This window comes from Merops nubicus, unplaced genomic scaffold (genome assembly GCF_000691845.1).
Source record: "Merops nubicus isolate BGI_N331 unplaced genomic scaffold, ASM69184v1 scaffold4533, whole genome shotgun sequence".
NCBI classification, from domain to species: Eukaryota; Metazoa; Chordata; class Aves; order Coraciiformes; family Meropidae; genus Merops; species Merops nubicus.
The window spans coordinates 43,174-65,719 of record NW_008596771.1 but is presented as its reverse complement, the minus strand read 5'-3'; the positions used below and the strand labels follow the sequence as shown (position 1 = coordinate 65,719).

At 38.5% G+C, this 22,546-nt stretch overlaps 1 protein-coding gene across 1 annotated transcript in view; it reads left to right on the top strand.

The window, feature by feature from the left end:
• The window catches only part of CDC42BPB (CDC42 binding protein kinase beta (DMPK-like)), a 66,395-nt gene that overhangs the window by 13,361 nt on the left and 30,488 nt on the right, over positions 1-22,546 (top strand). The window contains exons 3-11 of the mRNA XM_008936469.1: positions 2,525-2,616; positions 6,731-6,879; positions 10,404-10,497; positions 13,623-13,823; positions 15,609-15,857; positions 16,756-16,835; positions 17,814-17,980; positions 18,071-18,190; positions 19,990-20,123. Of these exons, the coding sequence (XP_008934717.1) occupies positions 2,525-2,616; positions 6,731-6,879; positions 10,404-10,497; positions 13,623-13,823; positions 15,609-15,857; positions 16,756-16,835; positions 17,814-17,980; positions 18,071-18,190; positions 19,990-20,123 (1,286 nt within the window). The remainder of the gene's footprint in view (positions 1-2,524; positions 2,617-6,730; positions 6,880-10,403; positions 10,498-13,622; positions 13,824-15,608; positions 15,858-16,755; positions 16,836-17,813; positions 17,981-18,070; positions 18,191-19,989; positions 20,124-22,546) is intronic.

Here is a 22,546-nt window from a genome sequence, read left to right as displayed (position 1 = left end):
GCTCTCGCCCCCCCCCAGGGGGCCCCCCAGCCACTGCCACCCGGCTGTTCTTTGAGCTGTCAGGAGAGTTCACACTCTCGGCTGTGCTGCATCAGCAGTTCTGCATTGAGCCTTCCCCTGTATGGGGGAAGTCTGCTGCCCTTTCTACACAGATTTCAGTTGGGTTAATTCATTTCTCAGTGTAAAATAGTTTTAAACCCAAATGCTTCTTAGGGGGCTCCCAGATTAATGGAAATACTACTATGCTGGCTTACTTCAGTAGTTTTTAAAGTGACTTAGGTAAATGAACTACCTAAAGAGTGAAGACTTTTACAGCTAGATGTCCTGAGAAGACAGCTCTGTACAAACTGTCTTCAAATTACAGGATTAACTCCTCTTACCCTCTGAGCAGACATGAGGTGGAAGAGGGTTATCCACCAAGAAAGATGAATAATGAGTAGTAGTTTTCCCAATCCTCACTTAGCACAAGTAGCAGTCCAGCTAAGTTCTCTTTCTGCTGATTTTCCCCATCTGCAAAGGATAGTAAAGGAACTGTCTTCTCTGCTGTGCCTTTTGTCTTTTCGTGCTTTGTCTTTTCCTGCTTGGTTTGCTTGCTCAGTTTGGCTTTTCTGCATAAGCAGGATTTTCTAACATCAGTGATGTTTTATGAAAAACGTCTAGGTGTTAAAATTTCCCAAATGTAGTAAAACTTCTAACTTTTTAAAATCAAGCCTGCAAGAATACAATAGCCTCTTCAGTGGGCAGTTCCACTGAAAAGCAGACCCCAGGTGTTTTATTATCCACCGTATGAGTGGCCTGAGAAGCACTGCTTTATTTTTGTTTTGTGTGACTTACTAAACATAGAGAAAAGTTGTCTAAATAGTGCTTATTTGTGTACTAGCCACAAGCAAAAAAAAAAACCATGCTCAGAAGCCACTAAAATGCAGGTAAGATTAGTGAATATCAACTGTCATCCGTAAATGTGTTGCAAGCAAAAATAGGCATGCCATTTATGTTGATAAGGTGGACCGTTTGTATTGTTTGTTCTGACAGCAAAATACATAGTCATTGGTGCATTACTGGTGACAGTTCCACATAAGCTCTGATTAGCTGACGTTGTAGCCTGTCATGCTTTTTCAAGGCACGTCTCAAGGCCTTTTAAGCTATTGTAAGCAGAGAAGGAGAGTTTTATACTTTGAATTGATGATGCAAAGTGTTCAGCAGCTTTACTGATTTTGAAGTGTTCATAACATTCCCTTGCTGTTTGAGGTTGCACAGTGAACTGGATCAAGGAACTGATGTCTTCGAAAATAAACTAACTAGTTTTCTGTGTTGGCAGCCTCCTCACATCGTGGTGCCAGAAGAACTGAGAAGTGCTGTGCGCTGGTGCTGCAGGCAGGGCATAGGATTACTTGGAGCTGCTCTCACTGCCAAACTTTTTGCAGAGTGATGCTTTGCCTTGCATTCATAAACCCTTAAACCACTCTCAGTTAGCATTTAATTACAATTTACATCTCTTTGCACCAATAATTACTAACTTTACAACATGGTCACAGCATGGTCTTCTTCAGTAGAAATGTAAATTGACTTTTCCTTCCTTAAGGGGAAAAAATGGCTGAGGTACCTTTATAAGATGCAATCAGTATATGGTTAGGCCTGAGCTTCCCAGGGGTGTTCCTGACATAGAACGTTTTCTAAGACATCTGGACAAGTGGCAGTGAAAAAAAAGAAATTATCTGGAATCCAAACACTTGAATCTGCAGCTACTGAATATTTTAATACTGACTCTCTGAATTAAGAGTAGCGGAAGAGTGTCTAGGTCTGCATCTTGATGGTTCTGATCCAATAAAAATGTTAATATATTTTTATTAAGGAGAACTCACTTGAAGTTTATGAAAGTTTGTTTTATTTAAAGATGCTGAGAAAACCTGTTACACAGAGCTTGCTTCTCTGAAGTGTTACAGTGTGCTGTTTGAAGTAGAGGAAAGATTATTGAAAATGAAATGTATTATACCAGGCAAAGATAAGATAGCAATAGTAAAATCTGTTTATTTCCTATACTGTGTTGGCAGTGTGTGGAACTGGCACTGTATTGTAAGAAAAGTATGCATGAAACTCTGTTTTCACAGAGATCTTTTTCAGGAAAAAGACTTACTTTCTTAGAGCCATTATCTTTCTGCTACAGATTGCAGTGGCAAGTTATCATTTTTTTAGGTTTTAAAAATACATTATGGAACAAAGATTCAGTGTTGACTTGAATTGGTTCGTGGGCTTTCTGGTGGTTTAGGGGGAGGTGTGTTGTGTGTTGGGATTTGTGTTTTTTTTTTTTTTTTTAAAGTTGCAGTCAGGATTAGAGTGGATGAATGCCTGACTACAAGTCTGCAGAGATTCCCTGGCTTGTCACTTGTGCAGACTGAATTCCCATGAATAGAGACCTCTGTTCAGTAATTTTAAATAATCCCATAAAACATCCATATATATTCATCCTGTGAAAACTAGTTGTTGATGTTGACAATGGCTTTTTCCTCTCTCTTCCCTCAGACAGCTTGCTTCCGAGAGGAGAGAAATGTCTTGGTGAATGGAGATTGTCAGTGGATTACTACGTTGCACTATGCCTTTCAAGATGAGAACTATTTGGTATGTTTGATTCATCAGCAAATAAAAGCTTTAGGTTATGAAAGAACTTTTATTTTTGGTACATTTAAGAATATTAGTGCAATAAATCAGTCCACCTCACACCTCACAGAAGTGTTTCAACATTCTTGTTTTCTCCTTGAAGAAAAACTTCAAAGGGACTGACTGTAACTTCAGGAGAGTGAGAAAGTTGTGTTGTATTACAGTATAGAGAGGTTTAGTTAAGCACCTTAAATTAATCTATGCTTGCATAAAATATATCATGTTTAAGTTTAATGTTTTGAATAACATTGTGGTTAAATAATATGAGAGTTGTTAACTTTGTGAAAGTAAGAAATTTTTTTTTTATTTTATTTTAAACTTTCAGAATGTCTTTTGAAACAAAAATTTGTTTAAAAATGGCAAAAGTGATTTAAAATTGTATTTAAAAAAACTGATTCAACTGGTGTTTTAAATGACTTGGGGGAAAAAAATACCATACTTCCTAAAAGTATTTAAATAAAAATGTTTTTAAATCAGCAGATTTTCCATCTCAGTAGTTTGAGAGACTTTAGCAACCATTTATAAAGAAAGTCATTACTCCTATTACATTTTTTAATTATGAGTTACTAGAACTGTAACATTTAAGCCATGACCTTAGTCACAGAGGTCAGGAGAATACTGGTGAGGAGCAAGGTTAGTAAAACCACAACAGACTGCAGTGTACTGAACTGTGCAGCTTCTGTGTGCTCACTTGAGGCTGGGTTTGCAAACCTATTTCTGTAACAACTGACATAGTCCTAAGATGAAAGTTTTCACCTTCTTAGCACTTTTTAGATAGTAGCACTGCAGTAGCAGGTCATAATAAGAAAAAGTGTATTGATAAAAGGCTGTCAATGAGTTCAGGAACTAAGCATATGAAAAATTAGCAAATACTCAAAGATTTTCACAGGTGCTGAAAAAAACAAATTAGCAAGCACATCATAAACAAATAGCTAGTTTGGTCTTAGACCCTTATTTAGAGGCTATTTACATTAAATACTTTGTGATAGATTCAGATTTTCAACCTCTCAAAGTTTAGTTGTCTCTGGCACTGCCTCATAAAAATAGTTCTTAATTTCAGATTCCCTCAGAACAAACCAACCTTCAGAACTTGCATAAAAATAACCTAATACATCCTGTAACATATTTCCAAGTAGCTTGTAAGAGTGGAGCTACCTAAGAAAAAAACTGTTAGCTGTTCAAGATAGCAAGCAATAGTAATGCCAGTATAGAGAGGGATCTAATATTGCCAGTACCATTTTATTTAAATCATCTTATTTAAATTTTCCCAAGTTCCCAAAGACATTTAGATGTTGAAGTTTCACTTCACAGCAGAATTCAGACATCTAGCATCTAATTTAAGATCCAGTATCTAAGAAAACAGTGATTCTGCCTGGCAGCCAAAGTCAGCAGATTCCCAGCTTGCCTGAGGTCTGGTTCTGCAGGTGATGAGATGCTGCCTTCCAATTTGGTCTGTTACTCAGCATCCATCTCATGTAAATGTCTGGTGCTCACAGATGGAGTGTATCTGCATCTCAGTCACGCTGTTGTAAATGTGTGAAAAAAAGGTGAAACACATCAGGAAGGGAGTTTCATCCAAAAACCTGGACTGAAGGTTCTCTTCCATACCGTCTTAGTGGTCACTTGTCCTGGGGCTAAAATATCTCTGCTCAGCTTCAAGTTCATAGCCATGTTTTTCCACATCTTCCAACCTCAGAGTCATCCCACACCCAGGGCTTTGCCATCCTCTGGCTGCATGATAAAGGGTTCAGAAAAAGACAGATAAAAAGAAGGTAAGATGTTAAGGTAGAAACGTTTTATCTGCCCTTAGAGAGTCTAGTTGCTGAGATTTTATTCCCTCTATTTAATATTAGTAGAGAATATGACGATGTAGACCTTAGATATAAGCAAGAAACACAAAATTCTAAAAAAATGTATGTGTTCTGGAGTTTGTTTTCTGGTTCTGCTCCTGTAGTTTTAATATATTTTAGAGGCAAATACACCACCTGATAGTGTCAGCTCTTAAATGACATTACATGGAAATGCTAGCATGACTTTTTTTCTGGTTCTTAGAAAGCTTTCATACAGACAGTTTGAATCAAGATGGAAGCCTTTGGTGATTTTACTGAAGCAAATACAGTATAGGTGAAACATAGTTCATGAATATCAGAAATGTGTATGGAACCTGAAATTCCTAAACTCTTCCAGATTCAGACCTGTTCATTTTCTTGTGACTTACTAGAAAAATCTTTCCCAGTCTCATTCATGAAGGAAGGGCATGTGTGTATTTGTCTGCTGTCATCCTCTTAAAGGTTTCTGAGTATTCATGAGGGTATTTCGATGTCTTTTTTTCCTTTGATTTCCAACTACTCCCACCCTGTTTGATGCCATCACTTCCCTGGGAGAAATGTGACACCTCTGGGTTTCAGCGTCAGGATAGCCTTGATTTTTAACCCCATATGAAGGGAGACGTGCCTCCTGGCAAGAATATTGTTGTGAATTGGAAGATGAATAAAATATGATTTTCTTGTAGATGTATCACCATCTTCCTCTGATCCAAGTGCCTCATTTCATGGGTCAGCTGAGTTCTTGCTGAGTTATGGAACTAGCTATGGAAGCTGAGGGAAGTGCATTACCTTGTCCCTTTGACAGGCAGGATATTTCAGCTCTCACAGAAGGCTCTGTAAGCTCTCTTGGCCTTGAATTTGAGGGAAAATAATTTAATACATTATACCTTTTAAAAGATAGCTGGTTCCTGTCTGCAGGCTTTTGTTTTCAAACATAATTGTTGCATGTCTACAGTATTCCAATATGTTTAAAATTCCTTGATAAGTTGTGCAGTATGGACTGATTGATTTCAATATAAGTGATGAAATTTGCCTATCAGATTAAGCTGTAATTTGAATAAGATAGAGAAAAATATAAAAATCTGTGCCTTTCAGAGTCACCCTTTTAAGCCAAAAGACAGGGAGGAATTGGTTAGTATTGCACTTGATGTTCCTTTGGATTCCTGTCTTCTTTTAATTTTCTTCCCTTGTGGGAGGTGAATCTGTAGCTGGGACATTAGATTGCTTTACACTGATGAGAAAAATAAGATGACTGCTTTGAAAAGATAATTCCAGAATAAGCAAAGTTATTTCTAAAACCACATGTCAAATCGTCTTGTGGTGGTTATTACTAGGTGGATTTTGCTAGGAAATAGTAAAATGTAATCCTTGTTTCATAGTATTAGAAACAAATAGCAAGTCTAAGTCCCTTTCTTTTGTATTACCCTGTGTTGGTAATGTTGTGTTGGTCCTTTCCAACGATAGGATAAAGGCTGATCGGCCCAGGAGACTGTTTACTTTTTCACTGAAATACATTCAAAAGAACATTCATGTTTGATTTTTAAATTTCCCATTGTAGTGTCTCTGGCTTGACAGTGCTTCTGGCTTGTCATGGGCATCCCTGATGTATAGTGTCATCAAGCTCCTGCCAGCTATGTTAGGCATCCATGATGTGGCATGTGCCAAGATGAGTATTTGAAGCTGTTTATGTACAAAGTCCCCCTTTAGGAACCACTAGTAGTATAGAAATGGTTCCAAAATGAAAAGTAGTAATGAAAATGTGTATATTAGACTAAACTACATCAAGTATCTTTTTCTTAACTCATCAAGTATTGGTTTTTAACTTGTTTTTTTTCTTCCTGCATCCTTTGGAAATTCTCAGCTTAAAGGGTGATAACCTAGATTAGTTCTGGAGATATTAGATAATTTTCTTTGTGTAACACTGAAGTTAAGACAGAAATAAACTCGCTTCATTTATTAATTTGTTGCTGCTGTACCTTGGTGGTTTGGTTTGTGGTTTTGTTTTTTTATGGTAAGAACTAAATGCTTCTATGTCACCCTTACAGTGATTATTAAAGGAATCTGATATCCTTTTAGACTAAATAAGCAAATAAAAGTAATGCAAAAGTTTACCAATTTTGACTACTTTCCCAAGGCACAGGAAAATATTAGTGAAATGTTTTTTTTCAGGGCTTAACTGATGAACTTCAATTTTTATTTTTTTACCATCTGTGTCTTGGTACTTGACTGCTTTATTTCTCCCTTTTCAGTACCTAGTGATGGACTACTATGTTGGTGGGGACTTACTGACACTTCTCAGTAAGTTTGAAGACAAGCTTCCTGAAGATATGGCTAGGTTCTACATTGGTGAAATGGTGCTTGCTATACATTCCATACATGAGCTGCATTATGTGCACAGGTAACATACTGCCTCACTCAGTGAAAAATACATGTACAGATAAATGAAGTTAGTCCTAAAGACATGGCTTTGTATACAAATGGACACAGTGGCCACAGGCAAACTACAGTGGCTACTTGCTTACTGTATGACATATAATAGCTGTATAAGCTATTACATTTTACATACCAAGTTTGGATGGATTGATATTAGAAGCAGTGACATTCATCTGACTAACCTTTTACTAAAGCTTTTATTTTTAATCAAGCTTCTTGACTTCTCAATTCACATCATGAATATTTATCTGCCTACAAGTGTGAATTCTCTGCAAAATTTATACACCATAAGCCCATGATAACATCAGTGCATCTGTTTACCTGAGGTCATCCTCAAACATTTTTTTTTGTACTAAGTGGGCATGTGCCTGTCTAATTGTTTCTGCACACAGGATTTATATTCCAGATCAGTGCCTGCCATCATGCTAACTTAGGCTGTGTTCTGTAATAGTTAAGAATATGTAATATTCCTCATTCTCTGTTAAAGGAAATGGGTCAGGAAGGTGGAGTACACTTTGCATGCTTATTTTTTGGCTTCCTCTTGGAGCAGCTGTTTTAGAAGAGCTGTGAATAGTGCAAGAGAGGCACTTGATAAATATTTTGTTTCATCATTGCAAGAGTCTTGATCAAGTGAAAATTTCTACCCTTTGCTTTTCATATTTAAAAACTATGTATGATATGTTAATTAGAAAGCAAAAAGATTACTAATTCTGGAAACCTTTGAATTCATCTCTTTGTATACTGACTTTGTAGCTGGATTTCAGTAAACAGAGGTTAGGAAATAATGAATGTGAGTAGCGTTTTTGAGTGAACTGAAAACTGCCTGTGGCTGTAGGAGTGAGTTTGTGATAGGTTGCTGAAAGTCCCAGCTCAGAAGTGAACTTCACACTAGCATTGTGTCTGACTTGGCAGGTACATCTTGGCCTCCTCTTAGTCTGTGAAATAAGGACAGTTTTACTGTCTCGTTTATAAAGTTTATGGTGAAAACCATAAGGTAGTTGAGGTGATTTTTATTTACAATTAATGTTTGAACTACACAGGGAATTCTCAAACTAGAATGTTTTCAACTTCTCATTTTGGACTTTGATCAACGTTTCAAAAATTAAAATGGGAAGAGATATGTAAACTCTAATACTCCTGTGAGTAAATGTAAACAATATGTGGGAATTTAAAAATAATATGAGCTCAGAGAAGTTCATCAGAGGCACCACTGACCAGCTACATCTCTGCCTGGGGCTGAATGAGTGTCTGTGGTGGCAATAGGAACAAAAGGCTCTGAGGCCAAAACATACGCTTTGAATAGGAGATGTATGAATGCCCAAGAAATTACTGCTTGGCAACTGGAATGGATTAGGAGGAAGCATGATTGCTCTGGAGAGGATTTCAAGGACCCTTTAAAGGCTTATATGACCTGTTAGCTGTAGAGAGGAAACAGTGGAGCTCAGAGATGAGGCATTAAGCTTTTTGATCTGCATGCAAAGCAGAAAAGCAGAGATGTGTTGGATGAGATTGGCTCATGCTTCGAATGGCACTGTGAGCAGTGTCCTTCAAAAAACAAACAAACAAACAAATTGGTGTTTAGTTCTGTATAAGCTTTAATAGTCCTCTGCACCTGCTGAGCTTGATGTGTGGTTGTAGAACTGTAAGGGAACATTGACAATAATAATAATATGTATTATAATAATTAAGTATGCATTTAACTTTGGTTGACAGGAATAGATAAGCATTTACTATTTTGTCTTAATACTGCCAATGAGCAACAGTATTAGTGAAATTTCAGTGCTTAATTTCAAAGCATTAGCCCTGGATTGACAAGAGTTAATTCAAGTTTGTGTAGGAAAAATTGTCAGATTGACATGAGTTTTACACATATGAGGACCCTTTGTTAAACCTATCCTGGTTTTTCTCCTAAGTCTTCCCACGTATGAAACTGAAATGCAGCTTCTTAAAAATCAGACATTGTCAACTTCCACATCTCTGTACCAAGGTGTATTAGAACACGATTTTTTCCCTTCTTCCTAGTAGTTCTAGTCTTTTCCTCAAAAATTAAGCTGAAGCTATTGTATAATTTTTAAGTATCTTGAGTACATGTACTGGCATTTGGAACTTCCCATTTGAAAAGAGATACAGGATTTTATGGTGCTACAAGACTGGTGGGTTTAAGGTAAAGCATGTGTGGTTTTACTTATTACTAATAGAATTATTTCAATAAGTATATCTAAAAAAAATCAAAATTAAACAACACATTTATAGGTTTGGTTATGTTTTTTCCTCTACTTCAGATAAATAATAACACTTCAAAATGCCATGGTGATATACTGGTATGTTGGGAGCTGATCCTGGATAAAGTTGGCTAAAGAAAGGAAAGGAGACTGGCACATGTTACCTGGAAGAGATGAATGTTCTCCTTTTTAGCCTGCAGAATTAGTGCATAACTGAGTTGGTTTTGCTTTCTGTACTTGCTCTTCACTTCCTTTCTCATCACCGTCCCAACATATTGGCTAGGTGCTTTTAAAATCATTAGGGATATTTTGAGGTTATTAATCAAACAAACAAGCAAACAAACAAACAAAACCTAAAAAAACCCTAAAACCAGTGTAGTACTGATACTTTACTTTGTGTGAGTTTGAGTATGGAGTGGTGAAATAAAATGTGGTTAATTGGTGGACAAAATCCAGTTAACATACTTTTTTACTACCTTCTTCATATCAAAAAGAATACCAAGTAATAAGCTAGAATGAAATGTGAATCTTGGTGTCATGTCATTTAGTAGCCTTAGCATGCTGTATGTTGTTTTATACCCTGCTATATATATGTAAGAATAGGAAACAAAGAGTTTGATATTGGAGATTTTCTAATGTTAGTGTATCCTCTTGAAATGGTATTACCTTGATCCCAGAGCTGGGGGAATTCTGTGGCTTGTAGATTAACTGCTGCATATATACAGGATGTAAAGGGTTTTAGGTATCTGTAGAAGCAAATGTGCTGTCCAATAGCATTTTATTTGCAAATAAAAAATACTGGCCAACAGAAATGCTGGACAAAACTTAGAGAAGTTGATCGTAGATAAAAAGATAGAAGTGAGTTACAGGTCTTGGTAAAAATCGTGAGACTAAAAGATCACATTTTTTATCTTTTTTGCCTCTAAACAATACATTGTGATTCATACAATCTTGAAATGATGCTGATGAAGGAAACTGCCTATCTGTAATGGTCAGCATGACTCACTGTAATTGTTCTGCTTGGTTATTTGACCATTCAGAGTTCAACTTCAATGAGCTTGAAAATTTGGTGTGATCTAAGGCTTCAATATTGCCTCCAAAATTTTAAGTTGGGCAGGAGAGGAGAATCACACGGACTTCAATAAAAAGAGTTTGCATCAATGAGTATCCAACATAAAATTCTTTGATATTCTGATGCAAGATTAATCTTTACAAGCAGAGCTTATACTATATATTTAAATCTTTTCACTTCTTTCTGTTACAACAGGGACATAAAGCCTGACAATGTTCTTTTGGACATGAATGGCCACATACGACTGGCAGACTTTGGCTCCTGTCTGAAAATGAGTGAAGATGGCACAGTATGTATAAAGCAAAATTTAATTGGGTCACTGGTAGTGGGACCTTCTAAGTGAGCTGCTGATCTTAAAGCTGTTGGACATTATCAGCCTGCATCAGGGAGGTGATGGATTGTAAGCTTCTAGACATGCTAAAAACTAAACAAAGAATATAATTCAACATTATTATAAAAACATTTTTTACAATTTCATCGTCTTGTTTTACATGCTGCTACCATTTAAAGTTATCCTTTGCTATGTTTTGCTGTCTTTCACCTTTTCTCCTACTGGCCATTTGAGTTCTCATGAGATTTTTATGAGCTCTCCAAAGACCATTTATTAATAAAGTTTAGAGCTGCAGGCCTGTCAGTCTGACCTCGGTGCTAGGGGTGGTTATGGAACAGATCATCCTGAGTGCCATCACACAGCATGTATAGGACAATGAGGTGATCAGGCCCAGTCAGCATGGGTTTATGAATGGCAGGTCCTGCTTGACTCCCGGATCTTCTATAACAAGGTGATCCACTTAGTGAATGAGGGAAAGACTGTGGATGTTGTTGATCTGGCCTTTAGTAAAGCCTTTGACACAATGTCACACGGCATTCTCCTGGAGAAATTGCTTGCTCATGGCTTGGAGGGGCATATGCTTGGTTGGGTAAAAAACGGGCTGGATAGCTGAGCTCAGAGAGCTGTAGTGAATAGAGTTAAATATAGCTGGTGGGTGGTCACAAGTGGTGTTCTCCAGGGCTCAGGGCTGGGGCCTGTTCTCTTGTGTATAAACACAAAGTTGGGCTTGAGTGTTGGTTTGTTGAAGGTAGAAAGGCTCTACAGAAGGATCTGGATGGGCTTGATTGATGTGCAGAGGCCAGTAGTATGAAGTTCTACAAGGGCAAGTGCTGAGTCCTGCACTTGGGTCACAACAACCCCCTGCAATGCTGCAGGCTTGTGGTAGACTGTGTGGAAAGCTGCCAGGTGGAAAAGGACCTGAAGATGTTGGGCAACAGCCAGCTGAATATGAGTCAGTAGTGTGCCCAGGTGGACAAGAAGGCAAATACTATCCTGGCTTGAATCAGAAATAGTGTGGCCAGGAGGATGAGGGAAACGATCATGCCCCTGTACTCAGCACTGATGAGGCCACACCTCAGATTTCTGTGCCCCTCTTTTGCTGACCACTTGCCCAGCTATGAAGGATATTATCATTAAGGGGCAACACAAGAGTCAGATCCATTCCTCTGGTCTTAGATTATATGCAGGAGATCCAAGGTGGCCCACCACTGGAGGAATGGATAGACCAATGTGTTCACTCACGACACATAATGTAGCAAAGAAGGGAGCAAGTTGATTCCAGAAGCAGGCCATGGGGGAAGGAGTAAACCAGGACCTCAGCCCAGTCCCAATCATGTAGCAAACGCCAAGAGAAAGCCTTATAATTCTCTTCCTCTTGTCCCAGCATTGCTGGAAACTATTTGCTGTGAACATTCAGGGAGCTCTTCCAGTAACTGGAATCCCTACACAGTACGTTTACTGTGTACGTGGACTTCTTCAACCCCACTGCAAGCAGAGTCAGCTCTTATTTGAGTAACTTGGAGGCAGGACAAGATGTTAATGTGGAAGATGGGGGCACCTGGTGGTGATCTTCTAATTGGTTTCCACTCAAGGTTGGCCAGACCCTGGGTGAGAACCAATCAGGAGGATCATTCTTGCCTAGTTGTGGACATCATTCATATGCCAACCCTCCTTCAGGGCTGGAGGTTTAACCCAAGCACTTCAGCCCCTCACCACAAGAAGGATATTGAGGTGCTGGGAGTGTGTCCAAAGAAGGGCAATGAAACTGCTGAAGGGTCTATACAACAAGTCTTCTGAGGAATGGCTGACAGAACTGGGCTGTTTAGCCTGGAGAAAAGGAGGCTCAGGAGAGACCTTGCCTCCAAGAAGTACCTGAAAGGAGGCTGTAGTGAGATGGAGGTCAGTTTGTTCTCACAAGTAATAAGTGACAGGACAAGAGGAAATGAACTCAAGTTGTGCCAGGGGAGGTTTAGATCGGATATTAGGAAAAATTTCTTCACAGAAGGAGTGGCCAAGCATTGGAACAGCCTGCCCAGGGGAAGTGGTCAAGTCCCCATCCCTGGAGGTATTTAAAAGATCTGTAGATGTGATGCTTAGGGTTTAGTGGTCGACTTGGCAGTGCTATGTTAACAGTTGGACTTGGTGATCTTCCAGGTCCTTTACAACCTAAATTATTCTGTGATTCTCTGATGAATAAGCGGTTTGGTTTATATGCCTTTTACCATTGGAACACCAACATTATGGTAATTGGTCATCTTGTGCACCAGGTTGGATACACCCCTAAAAGCTAAATCACTCGTGTTGTTTCTTGTTTGTTTTGCTTAATTTAGGATGCTTCCAGAGGTGCAGTCCTGCCATAGTATGGCATGTAACACCAATTTTGGCACAAAATTGGGTCTTGATGAAGTTCTGTAGTCATAAAATGCCTGCCAAGGTTTTACCATATTAAAATGTAAAATCAGTCTGAAGGAGCCATTATAACTCTGTGTGGAACATGACAATAGATTGCTAGAGCTTAGCGGCGCTCTGTCCCTGCCTTGATGGTCAGGGCTTCCCTCCTACTTGGGCACAGGGCAGTTCCCACCTTACACCTCTACTGCATCTGGTATGCAGTAAGCATGAAACCATCTTCTGACATAATAAAAATAGGATGCTACTTGCCTGAGGACCTTCTTTTGTGATGTTCAAATGAAACTGTAAAATTTGGACACAGGACTTGAATCTCTCTACTTATTCATTTTTCTTTACAACTTCTGGCAGCCAATTGCAATCTTAAAGTATAAACAGACACAAAGGCAAACCATTCTCCTCTGTCTTTCTGCTTTCACAATAGCTGTGATTATCTGGGGTTGCTACTGTGTTCAGAATAACTGTATCAACTGATTTTGTGTAGAAGTAGACCAGAACTTAATCTTTGCAGTCTTTGTTACTTTCTTAATATTTTTCTGTATCTTGTTGTTGTGATTTTATGTCTTTTCCTTAATCATGTCCCAATGTCTGTGCTAGAAAGACTAGTATGTGAGTGAGAAAGTTGCTGAGAGAACCTGAAAACTTAAAAGGATTATGTTTGCCTTATTTTTAAGGTACAGTCATCAGTAGCAGTGGGTACACCTGACTACATCTCTCCCGAGATACTGCAAGCGATGGAAGATGGCATGGGAAAATATGGGCCCGAATGTGACTGGTGGTCATTGGGTGTCTGCATGTATGAGATGCTCTATGGTGAAACACCCTTTTATGCAGAGTCATTAGTGGAAACCTATGGGAAGATTATGAATCATGAAGTAAGAGCTATATTATAACTCCATGTATTCACTGAGTTTCCAGTGTTTACAGAGAAACTGTTATCATTTAAGGATACTGAAGTGATGCTAGCTCCTTGCTTTTTCACCATGTTTTAGAACTGTGTGATGTGGGGTTGTTGGTTCAGGTTTTAGAAGTGTTTGCTTCTCTGGACTTGCTTTTCTGGAAGGAACGGAATTCTTTGTCAAACGGAATTTTTTCTCTAAATGCTGATGTTCTTGTTGGAAGATCTAAGCAGTCATCAAAATATCAAAATTAAAACCAACTGTCATGTTAGGCCTATTGAAAGTTTCCTCTGGACTGTGCAGGACAAATGAAGTAATGCGTTATTTACACAGCTGTGCACATTTTCTGTCACACTGGTAACAGTACAAAAAAGGGAACAGGCAAGTCAACCAGTGTAGAGGTTGAGCTGCATGAAGAACATGAGGTCAAGGGGAGTTGCCTGGAGCAGAAGTGGCAGAAAAATGTGAACTTGAGCTGCGTGATGAACATGAGGTCAGAGGGTTTGTCCAGAGTCAAACTGGTAGAGAAGTGTTGGAACTTCTGGGAGCATTTTGAGCACTAGAGAATAAGAATAAACCAGTTCATGGTGTCCTTTCAAGAGCTGTATTAGGAGGATGTGCATGCTCACCCCAGGTAGCCAGAAGCTGTTGCCTAGGGAGTATTGTTTCATTTTCTTCTCTGCAGGATGAGTGCAGTTTACTGGTATTTACAATGCTGTGCTCTCACAGTGAAGCAGTGATGGATAAGACATGAAATCCTTGCCAGAGCTGACACCCTTGCTGTGATGAATATTAATCTTTCTCTTGCTTTAATTTCTTCAATGAAATAGCTGGTTGCAAATGTAACCAGTGTAAACTCTGGCTACCTGGCTCTTAAACTACTTGGGAGGAATTTTGAAGCTGTTGACCTGCAGACTTAAGGTTTTAATCTCATTTGGACACACAGTTAATATGACTGTATGTTTTTCAATGGACATTTTAAACTTTGGTTTCAGTTATACTGAGTTGGTGTCTAAAGGTCTCATTTTAAACTTCAAAAGTTGTGTTATGAAAAGATAGATACATACTCTTGTCCTTCATGGATAAAAACAAACCAAAAAAGCACTTCTTAACCATACAGTGGTAGTAGTAAGCTGAACTACAGAAAAAATTTTCCTGATTTTTATCTAGAGTCATTTCAGATGTTAATGGTAAGCTCAATTTTTAGATCTTCTGTTTGCTTGTAATAATGTAAGTCTTTACTAAATGTAGATTATATTTTTGTAAGAAAAACAAGAACTTAACTTATAAATTAGAAAAATACATCCTTAAATATAATGTTATGTAAAGAATTCACTGCCATCATGGGGTTTTAAGAGATGAAATTAATAAAATTTCAGGGAGTACATATTCAGTGGGTCTATGACTAAGAATACTAGTGTGGGTCTGCCTTTATTGTATGAGCAGTGATATATTGTAGTGTGTAAAAATTCCTGTATGTTTAAAAAAAAAATAGTTTGCTTTTCCTGATAGTTTCAAACAGACCTGTATTAAAGAAATTGAGAAATTATTACTTGCCCTTAAAATAAATTTTAAGACAAGAAGTCTGTCACTGAATGTATTGCATCATGTTCTGCCACTGCTTGCTGGAGCTGGAACAATGTTCGACTAGTCATTTCCAGTTTTATTGGTGTAATTTAGCACATGCCTTTTGAAACTACTGTTGAAAGTTATGGAATAGATTCCTTCTCTAAAATTGTCTGTATTTGGTTTGTTTTCTAGGAACGATTTCAGTTTCCATCCCATGTTACAGATGTATCTGAAGAGGCAAAAGATCTTATTCAGCGACTTATCTGCAGTAGGGAGCGTAGGCTGGGACAGAATGGAATAGAGGATTTTAAGTCACATGCCTTTTTTGAAGGACTTAATTGGGATAACATCCGAAACCTAGAAGCACCTTACATTCCAGATGTTAGCAGTCCTTCTGACACCTCAAACTTTGATGTAGATGATGATGTTCTAAGAAATCCAGTGAGTTGTTGTTTTTAAATATTACTAATGCAAGTATGCAACTTTGCTGCACTATAAGGTAGTAGTGAGAGCTTATTTCAAAATAAGTAAAGCAAGAGATAAAAAATAAGTCATTTTCAAATGTGAAAAAAATCAAGCTTTTCATCTCCCAATTTGGGCTATCAGAAATTCTGAGCTTCTTTTTCTAAACGGTAGCACTTGCCAAAGTGGACTGATGTTACATGGCCAGTTGAATTAAAACATATTTAGGTGGGGGAAAGTACCTGTGGTTTCCCTTTTAGTTTCCATTTAAAAGGAGCTGGTATTTGGGTTTGCTCCTTTTCAAAGGTGAAAAAAACTAAAACCTATCACACTGCTACTTCTTGACTCACTTAAGAACCAGGAGGTTGGTTTTTGGAGTGGTGACATTGGTGCTCCCCTCCTCCATTTCTGTTGTGTAGCAGTTTACAGACCTGAGTCAGGAGGAGTAGAGAGTTATTGTGCTATTTTGTTTACCAGCTTGTATTACAAGAAACAAAGAGCTTTTGGCATCATTTTTGATTACATATCTAAACGTAGCGTATTAAAACTAACAGCATGCATTTTGGTGCTAGGTCACTTTTAATTAGGAACTTAAAATTTTGGCTTTTCTTTTACGGGCTGCATTGTACTTTGAACTTGTTAAAATGTTGCCCTTTCAAGTGCTAGTTCAAGAGGCTCACATATTAAGTGACCTAATAATAAAGTTCATCCAGGGACAATGGAAGGCTATAGAGGGAAGCATAACTGCCAGTTGTCAATTGATATCCACTAAGAAAAATCCTTATGTTACCTCTCTCTAACTGTTGAGGCTAAATCAAAGGCCTTTAGCTCTGTATGGGTTCTCTTTTGCATTTTCATGCATGTTGTCTTCATGCAGGAAGTGGTGCCACCAACTTCTCATACAGGCTTTTCTGGATTGCATTTACCATTCGTTGGGTTTACATACACAACTGATAGGTAAGCAAAGAATATGTTGTTCATTAAACTTGTTTCCAAAATGCAGCTAATTCTAGGAAATTCTTCTTTTTATAAATGTATAGAAAGATGATGAGCATAGGCGTACTTGTCGATAAACCTTTATCCCATTTTTTAAGTGTCTGAATACATTTTGATCATGTTTGTCAAGTTTAAATGCTTTTGTATTCAGTATTTTACCTGTTTGAAATGAATGAAAGGAACTATATGTGTCACTTGCAATTGGGTGTATACTTGCTGCCCCTGCATTGAGAGTCTGAGAGCAAGTCTTGTCCACATAGCAGTTCAGGATTAGCTCATTGTTCCAAAGTCCTGCTGATAGGCTAAGTTAACGTAGGTGGTTCTCAGCATGAACAAAGTGGATCACTTTGCCCATCTTTGAAATGGCTTCCATCTGAATTCAGAGATCCCTCAAACATATACTTGTCTCTGATCTTAAGGTTTTTCTGCCCTGTTTGTTATTCCATTATTTCCCGTTGCTGGGGTTTCTTACCCCATGCAGTACTATTTCAGAAAGAACCCAGTACACACATCTCATCCTTTCCAGAGTGAGATCATGTGGCTTAGCTTAAATGCATCTTTGTAACGCTGTAAACTTTTGGGTGTTTTTCCTCAGCTCTCTCAGTGCAGTACACACACCTGCCTCCCTCATTGCAAGGTGGTAGTAACCTTTAGCATAGGAGAGTTAACATCTTCAGTCATTTAGGCAGTTTGTAGAGTGAATGTACACCCACATCAATACAGTCCTGAAGGCAGATATCTTAATGCTAGAGCAGGATACACAGCTATTATTCCCTAGCAACTTTATCTACCCTGACAGTTGTCTCAATGGTAGCAATTACTGCCCTAATTGTTCTTGTAAATTTAAGGCGCGTATTTGGTGGAATGCCGGCATGTCACTGCTGTAGACTGCTGTGAGTATTATTTATTGAAGTGTATTAACTATGTATTTGTTTTCAGCTCTTTATCTGATAGAGGCACTTTAAAGAGTGTGATGCAGTCTGAGACTGTAACCAAAGATATGGATGTACAGCGTGACTTAAAGAACACTTCACAAATAGAAGGCTATGAAAAGAAAATACGGAAATTAGAGCAAGAAAAGCAGGATTTGAACAGAAAGCTGCAAGGTTAGTGGTTTGTATTTGTTTGGATTCTTAGTTCTGTGCAGTAGGAGGAATTGAAATGTATTGAAAACCTTTTTCTTTTCTGATTTTAAGAATCTACTCAGACAATGCAGAACCTCCAGGGTCCAGTGTGTGTATCAGTAAATACAAGCCGTGATAAGGAGATTAAAAAATTAAATGAAGAAATTGAACGGTTGAAGAACAAATTAACAGGTAAGCCTCTGGCATAGTAATGATAGTAATGCAATTTGTTTTGCAACTCCTTATTTTGCAATAAGTTTTGAGGCACTAAAAAAACAAAGGGTTTTTAAGTCTTGTTCAAATTAAGGAGGCATTTCAATTTTTCCAGATGAACACTTAACTGATTGATCTGATAGCATATACACTAGCATGGGGAGCCTGGCGTACAATGAATTGTGTGGATGAGCTCAGTTAAGTATTTTGTGCAATGTTTGTTTCCCTAAAAATCTCAGGAGATCCTGCTCTCTTACTCCTTTTTGGGGAGAGTATTGTTTTGGAGGGGTTTTACTTGAAGGCAGGTGTAAGAGACAGTGGGGAGAAAAAAACAGTTGCTCTTTAGTCACGGAAGGGAATAGGTGGGGGGATGTATAATAATGGTTCACATTTAAATATGTCTGAGCTTCTGCTCCCTTTGTGTTTCTGTCTGGTGTTGCTTTAATTAGGAAGCACTGAGCATTACAGAAAAACAAATACTGGCATCTGTCCTGAGAGAAGACTGACTCATCCATATCACTGAAAATCTGTGGCTTGACAGTGCTATTAGTTTGTCCATGCAAACCTCCTGTTGGTGTCTTAATTTCTAAGTGGGAATCAGTGATAAACAAAATGGTAGTTTTGAGTCTTGATGACTTGGCTGAGAGTTTTATAGGTGCCTGCAGTATAGCACAAGTGATTTTAGATGCCTAGTTGCTGGTGCCGATTTCCCCCTGCTTTGTAGGGGCGTGCGTTGCAAAAATCAGTTCAACTGTCCTGTGTAGGTTATCCTTCTAAAAAAAGCTATTCTTCTATATTCTGGAATTAGATTTGAGTCAAAATAGTTAGATTAGGGTGCTACTTCTGCAAAGAGTTCAGGTTTAGCTTTTCAGCCAAAGGTGTCTCACTAAATATAAAACTAGCAGTGTGGTCTGCTTTAAAAAGAATATTGGTTCATGTAGGATGGTAGGAGGTTTGATGTGGAGTGATAAAAGGAATCATTCAGTCATTACAACAGTGTTTTGGATCTTGTGAATACATAGGTCCAATTTCCTGTTCTGCACAGATGTCAGTGGAACTTGAGTGAGACAGTTATTCTCCACGCAATTTCTTATTTGCTTGTTTAAAAGAAGTAATAATTAAGACTAAATGGGGGATTGCAGTTCATTTGCTTACCAGCTATAAGACTGAGCAGAAGTCTATAAATGTGGTTAGTTTATTGTGCTTAATTTGAAATCAAATTGGTTAAATTTTCCTCAAGAGGAAAGAGGGAACTACAGAGAGAACATACTGCCAGGAATATTGGCAGGTGGGTCTCCAGCCTGCCTCGTGCAGGGTGGTGTGTCCTTCCCAGATTGCTAGTTCTTATCTACACCAGGAAATAAATAGTTCTTTCCTGTCTTGCTGGACACACTAGTGACTGACTGTAGCCTTGCTTGTCATATAATGAAAACTATTTAGGAGACAAGTTACTCAAACTGGAATTAAAACAACTCAAGTTTATTTCAGTGTTTTCAAGAGCTACAAGTTGCATTCCTCAGAAACAAAACAAAGCTCTGTGCTGAGGCTTCTTCACTTAGAGATCACACTCTTCAGGAGATTTTCTTTAATACACTGGGAAAATAAAAACTATTTGGAGCTGTCAATGCCCCAAAATTACCTTAAATATTCTAAAATGGTGAGAATGGGAAATAAATTTATTTTCCAAGAAAAGTGATGCCAGTTTGGATGAGTAATGTTGCTTGCTCTATTGGTGTGAATTTGGGACCAGTCACCTTTTAATATGTATTAATCTACAGATATAAGTAAACTGGAAGGACAACTTGCAGATGCAGTGGCTTTTCGACAAGAACATGAAGACTCTATACACAAATTGAAAGGCCTAGAAAAGCAGTGCAGAGTGCTGCGGCAAGAAAAGGAGGACCTTCATAAGGTAGTGATCCAAAGACAGAAACGTTTAAAAATGGTCATGTAAAGTAGTTTATAAAACATTTCTGTTGTGATTGCAATTCTCGTTTTAAATTCTGCTTATTAGAACTCTTACTGAGATGTTAGTGAACCTGTTAATTTAATGAGCAACACCATAGTTTTCCAAAATACCACACTTTCTTCTTTTGGAAGCATCTTATTTGCTTCAGATGTGTTCTGCTAGATGGAACAAACACCTAAAGAATTATTTCAGTTTAATCGTTTAATTATTCTTAACTGTTTCAGTCTAAGTCCAAGGGCAATCAGGAAAGACGTCAGGGCCTTGGGATGACTTGTTAAGGGATCACGAGCACAAGCAGTGTTTCCCTCTGTCCTTCTAGTTATGGGGAATGATGAAGGAAGAAACAGGGAGAGCCAGCAGATCAACACCTGGCTCCAAGCCTGCTGTCATGGGCAGAATTTTGGGGGGTTTTGATCAGGGGTTAGGTTACACAACACTAGGTTTGTGAGTGACTAGCAGGATATGCCTGTCTCAAATGGGGGAAAGGATCTTTACACTGGAGTTAGCAGGGGTCATTGAAAGAGCTTTAAACTAGTTTTGAAGGAGGAAAGGGATAAAACAAGGCTCACTAGAGATAAGGCTGGGGGTAGCATGAGAATGGTCATGTAGGAATCAGAGCTTCTCCCCACAAAAAGGTCGCGGGATCAATAGCCCAACTGAAGTGCATCTATACCAGTGCACACAGCATGAGCCACAAAGAGGAGGAGCTGGAAGCCATTGTACAGCAGGAAATCTTGATATATTGCCATGATGGAACCATCGTGGAATGACTCACACAACTGGTGTGCTGTAAACCCTTCAGAAATGACAGTCAAGAAGGGAGTGTTTTGAGTGTCTAGACCTTGATGACAGGGTTGAGTGTTTATGGGTAAGAATCACGGTGGGTATCTGGTATAGACCATCCAACCAGCATGAAGAGACGGATGGAATGATAGACTTTTCATTTCTTGGAGGAGTAAGGATGAGGTTCATCAGAACTGCTGCTTTGGACTTTGAAGAGCAAAGGACTCCACGAAGGCTGGACATTCCTCAGGAAGGAACTTTTAAAGGCACAGGAGCAGGCCGTCCCCACCTGTTGAAAGATGAGCCAGTGGAGAAGACCAGCCTGTCTAAACAGAGAGCTTTGACTGGAACTCATGGAAAAAAAGGGAGCGTTTATCACTGTTGGAAGAAGGGAAAAGCAACTCAGGAGGATTACAAATATGTTGTGAGGTTATACAGGGAGAAAAGGCAAAGCAAGGCTAAAGCCCAACTAGGATGTAATCTGGCTACTGCTGTAAAAGACAGTAAAAAATGTTTCTATAAATATATTAGCAACAAAAGGAGATCTAAAGAGATCTCCATCCTTTGTTGGATGTGGGGAGAAGCATAGTGTCCAAGGGTGAGGGAAAGGCTGAGATGATGAATACCTTCTTTGGTTCAGCCTTTCATAGTAAGACCAGTTATCCTCTGTGCACCCTGCTCCCTGAGCTGAAAAACAGAGATGAGGAGCAGAGTGAAGCCCCCATAATCCAAGCAGAAATGGTCAGTGACCTACTACACCACTTAGAAGTGCACAAGTCTGTGAGGCTGGATGATAGCCACTTGAAGGAGCGGATGGGAATGCTCACTAAGCCACTTTGAAGTAGCTAATGGAGCTAGGTCACTGCTTCAGCTTGAGCCCACTGACTGTAATACCAAAAGGTTAATTATTGCTTAAGCCTGAGGATTACTTTTATGTAACTGAATATATTTACTGTTGTGTATGTAAGTTACAACTTTACTTCCTAAAATGTAACACTATCTTAGGTTATGTCAGCAAAACAGTTGCAGTAAAATAATTTTTTAACTTTTAAATTTTGGATATACTACATACCACTTTCAGTAGTATCAAAAAAACCTATTTGTATTCAAACAGCTAATTTTGGACAAGTCTAGCAGCTATATTGTTCACATGGCACTTAGATGGACCCAAAAGTAAACTATGGGCCAAAATCTCTGGGATTTTTGTCCACTAGAATTTGTCTCTCTTCTGTCTGTTAACCACTGGTAAGGGTTATTTACCAGAGTGTATGAGTAGCAGAGAGGTCAAATCTGTTCCTTCTGGTTTAAATCTATGCCTTCAGGGAAGTTAATGAATGCTCACGTAATACTCCTACTAATGCCCAAAAGTTTTAGAAGTCCCTTGGCCAGTATCCATTTATTCTGTTGTCTAGTTCAACTTTTCCTTGTTTCTTTTTTTTTTTCCTCCCACTCTCAAATGATTTTATGTAGAACATTCAATTTGTATTTTAATCTTGTTAATTTTTGTTAACTACTTGCTGTAAAGGAAACAGCTTTTACACTTTCAATTAAGGTATTAGAGCTTCACAGTTTGTTCTAAGGAA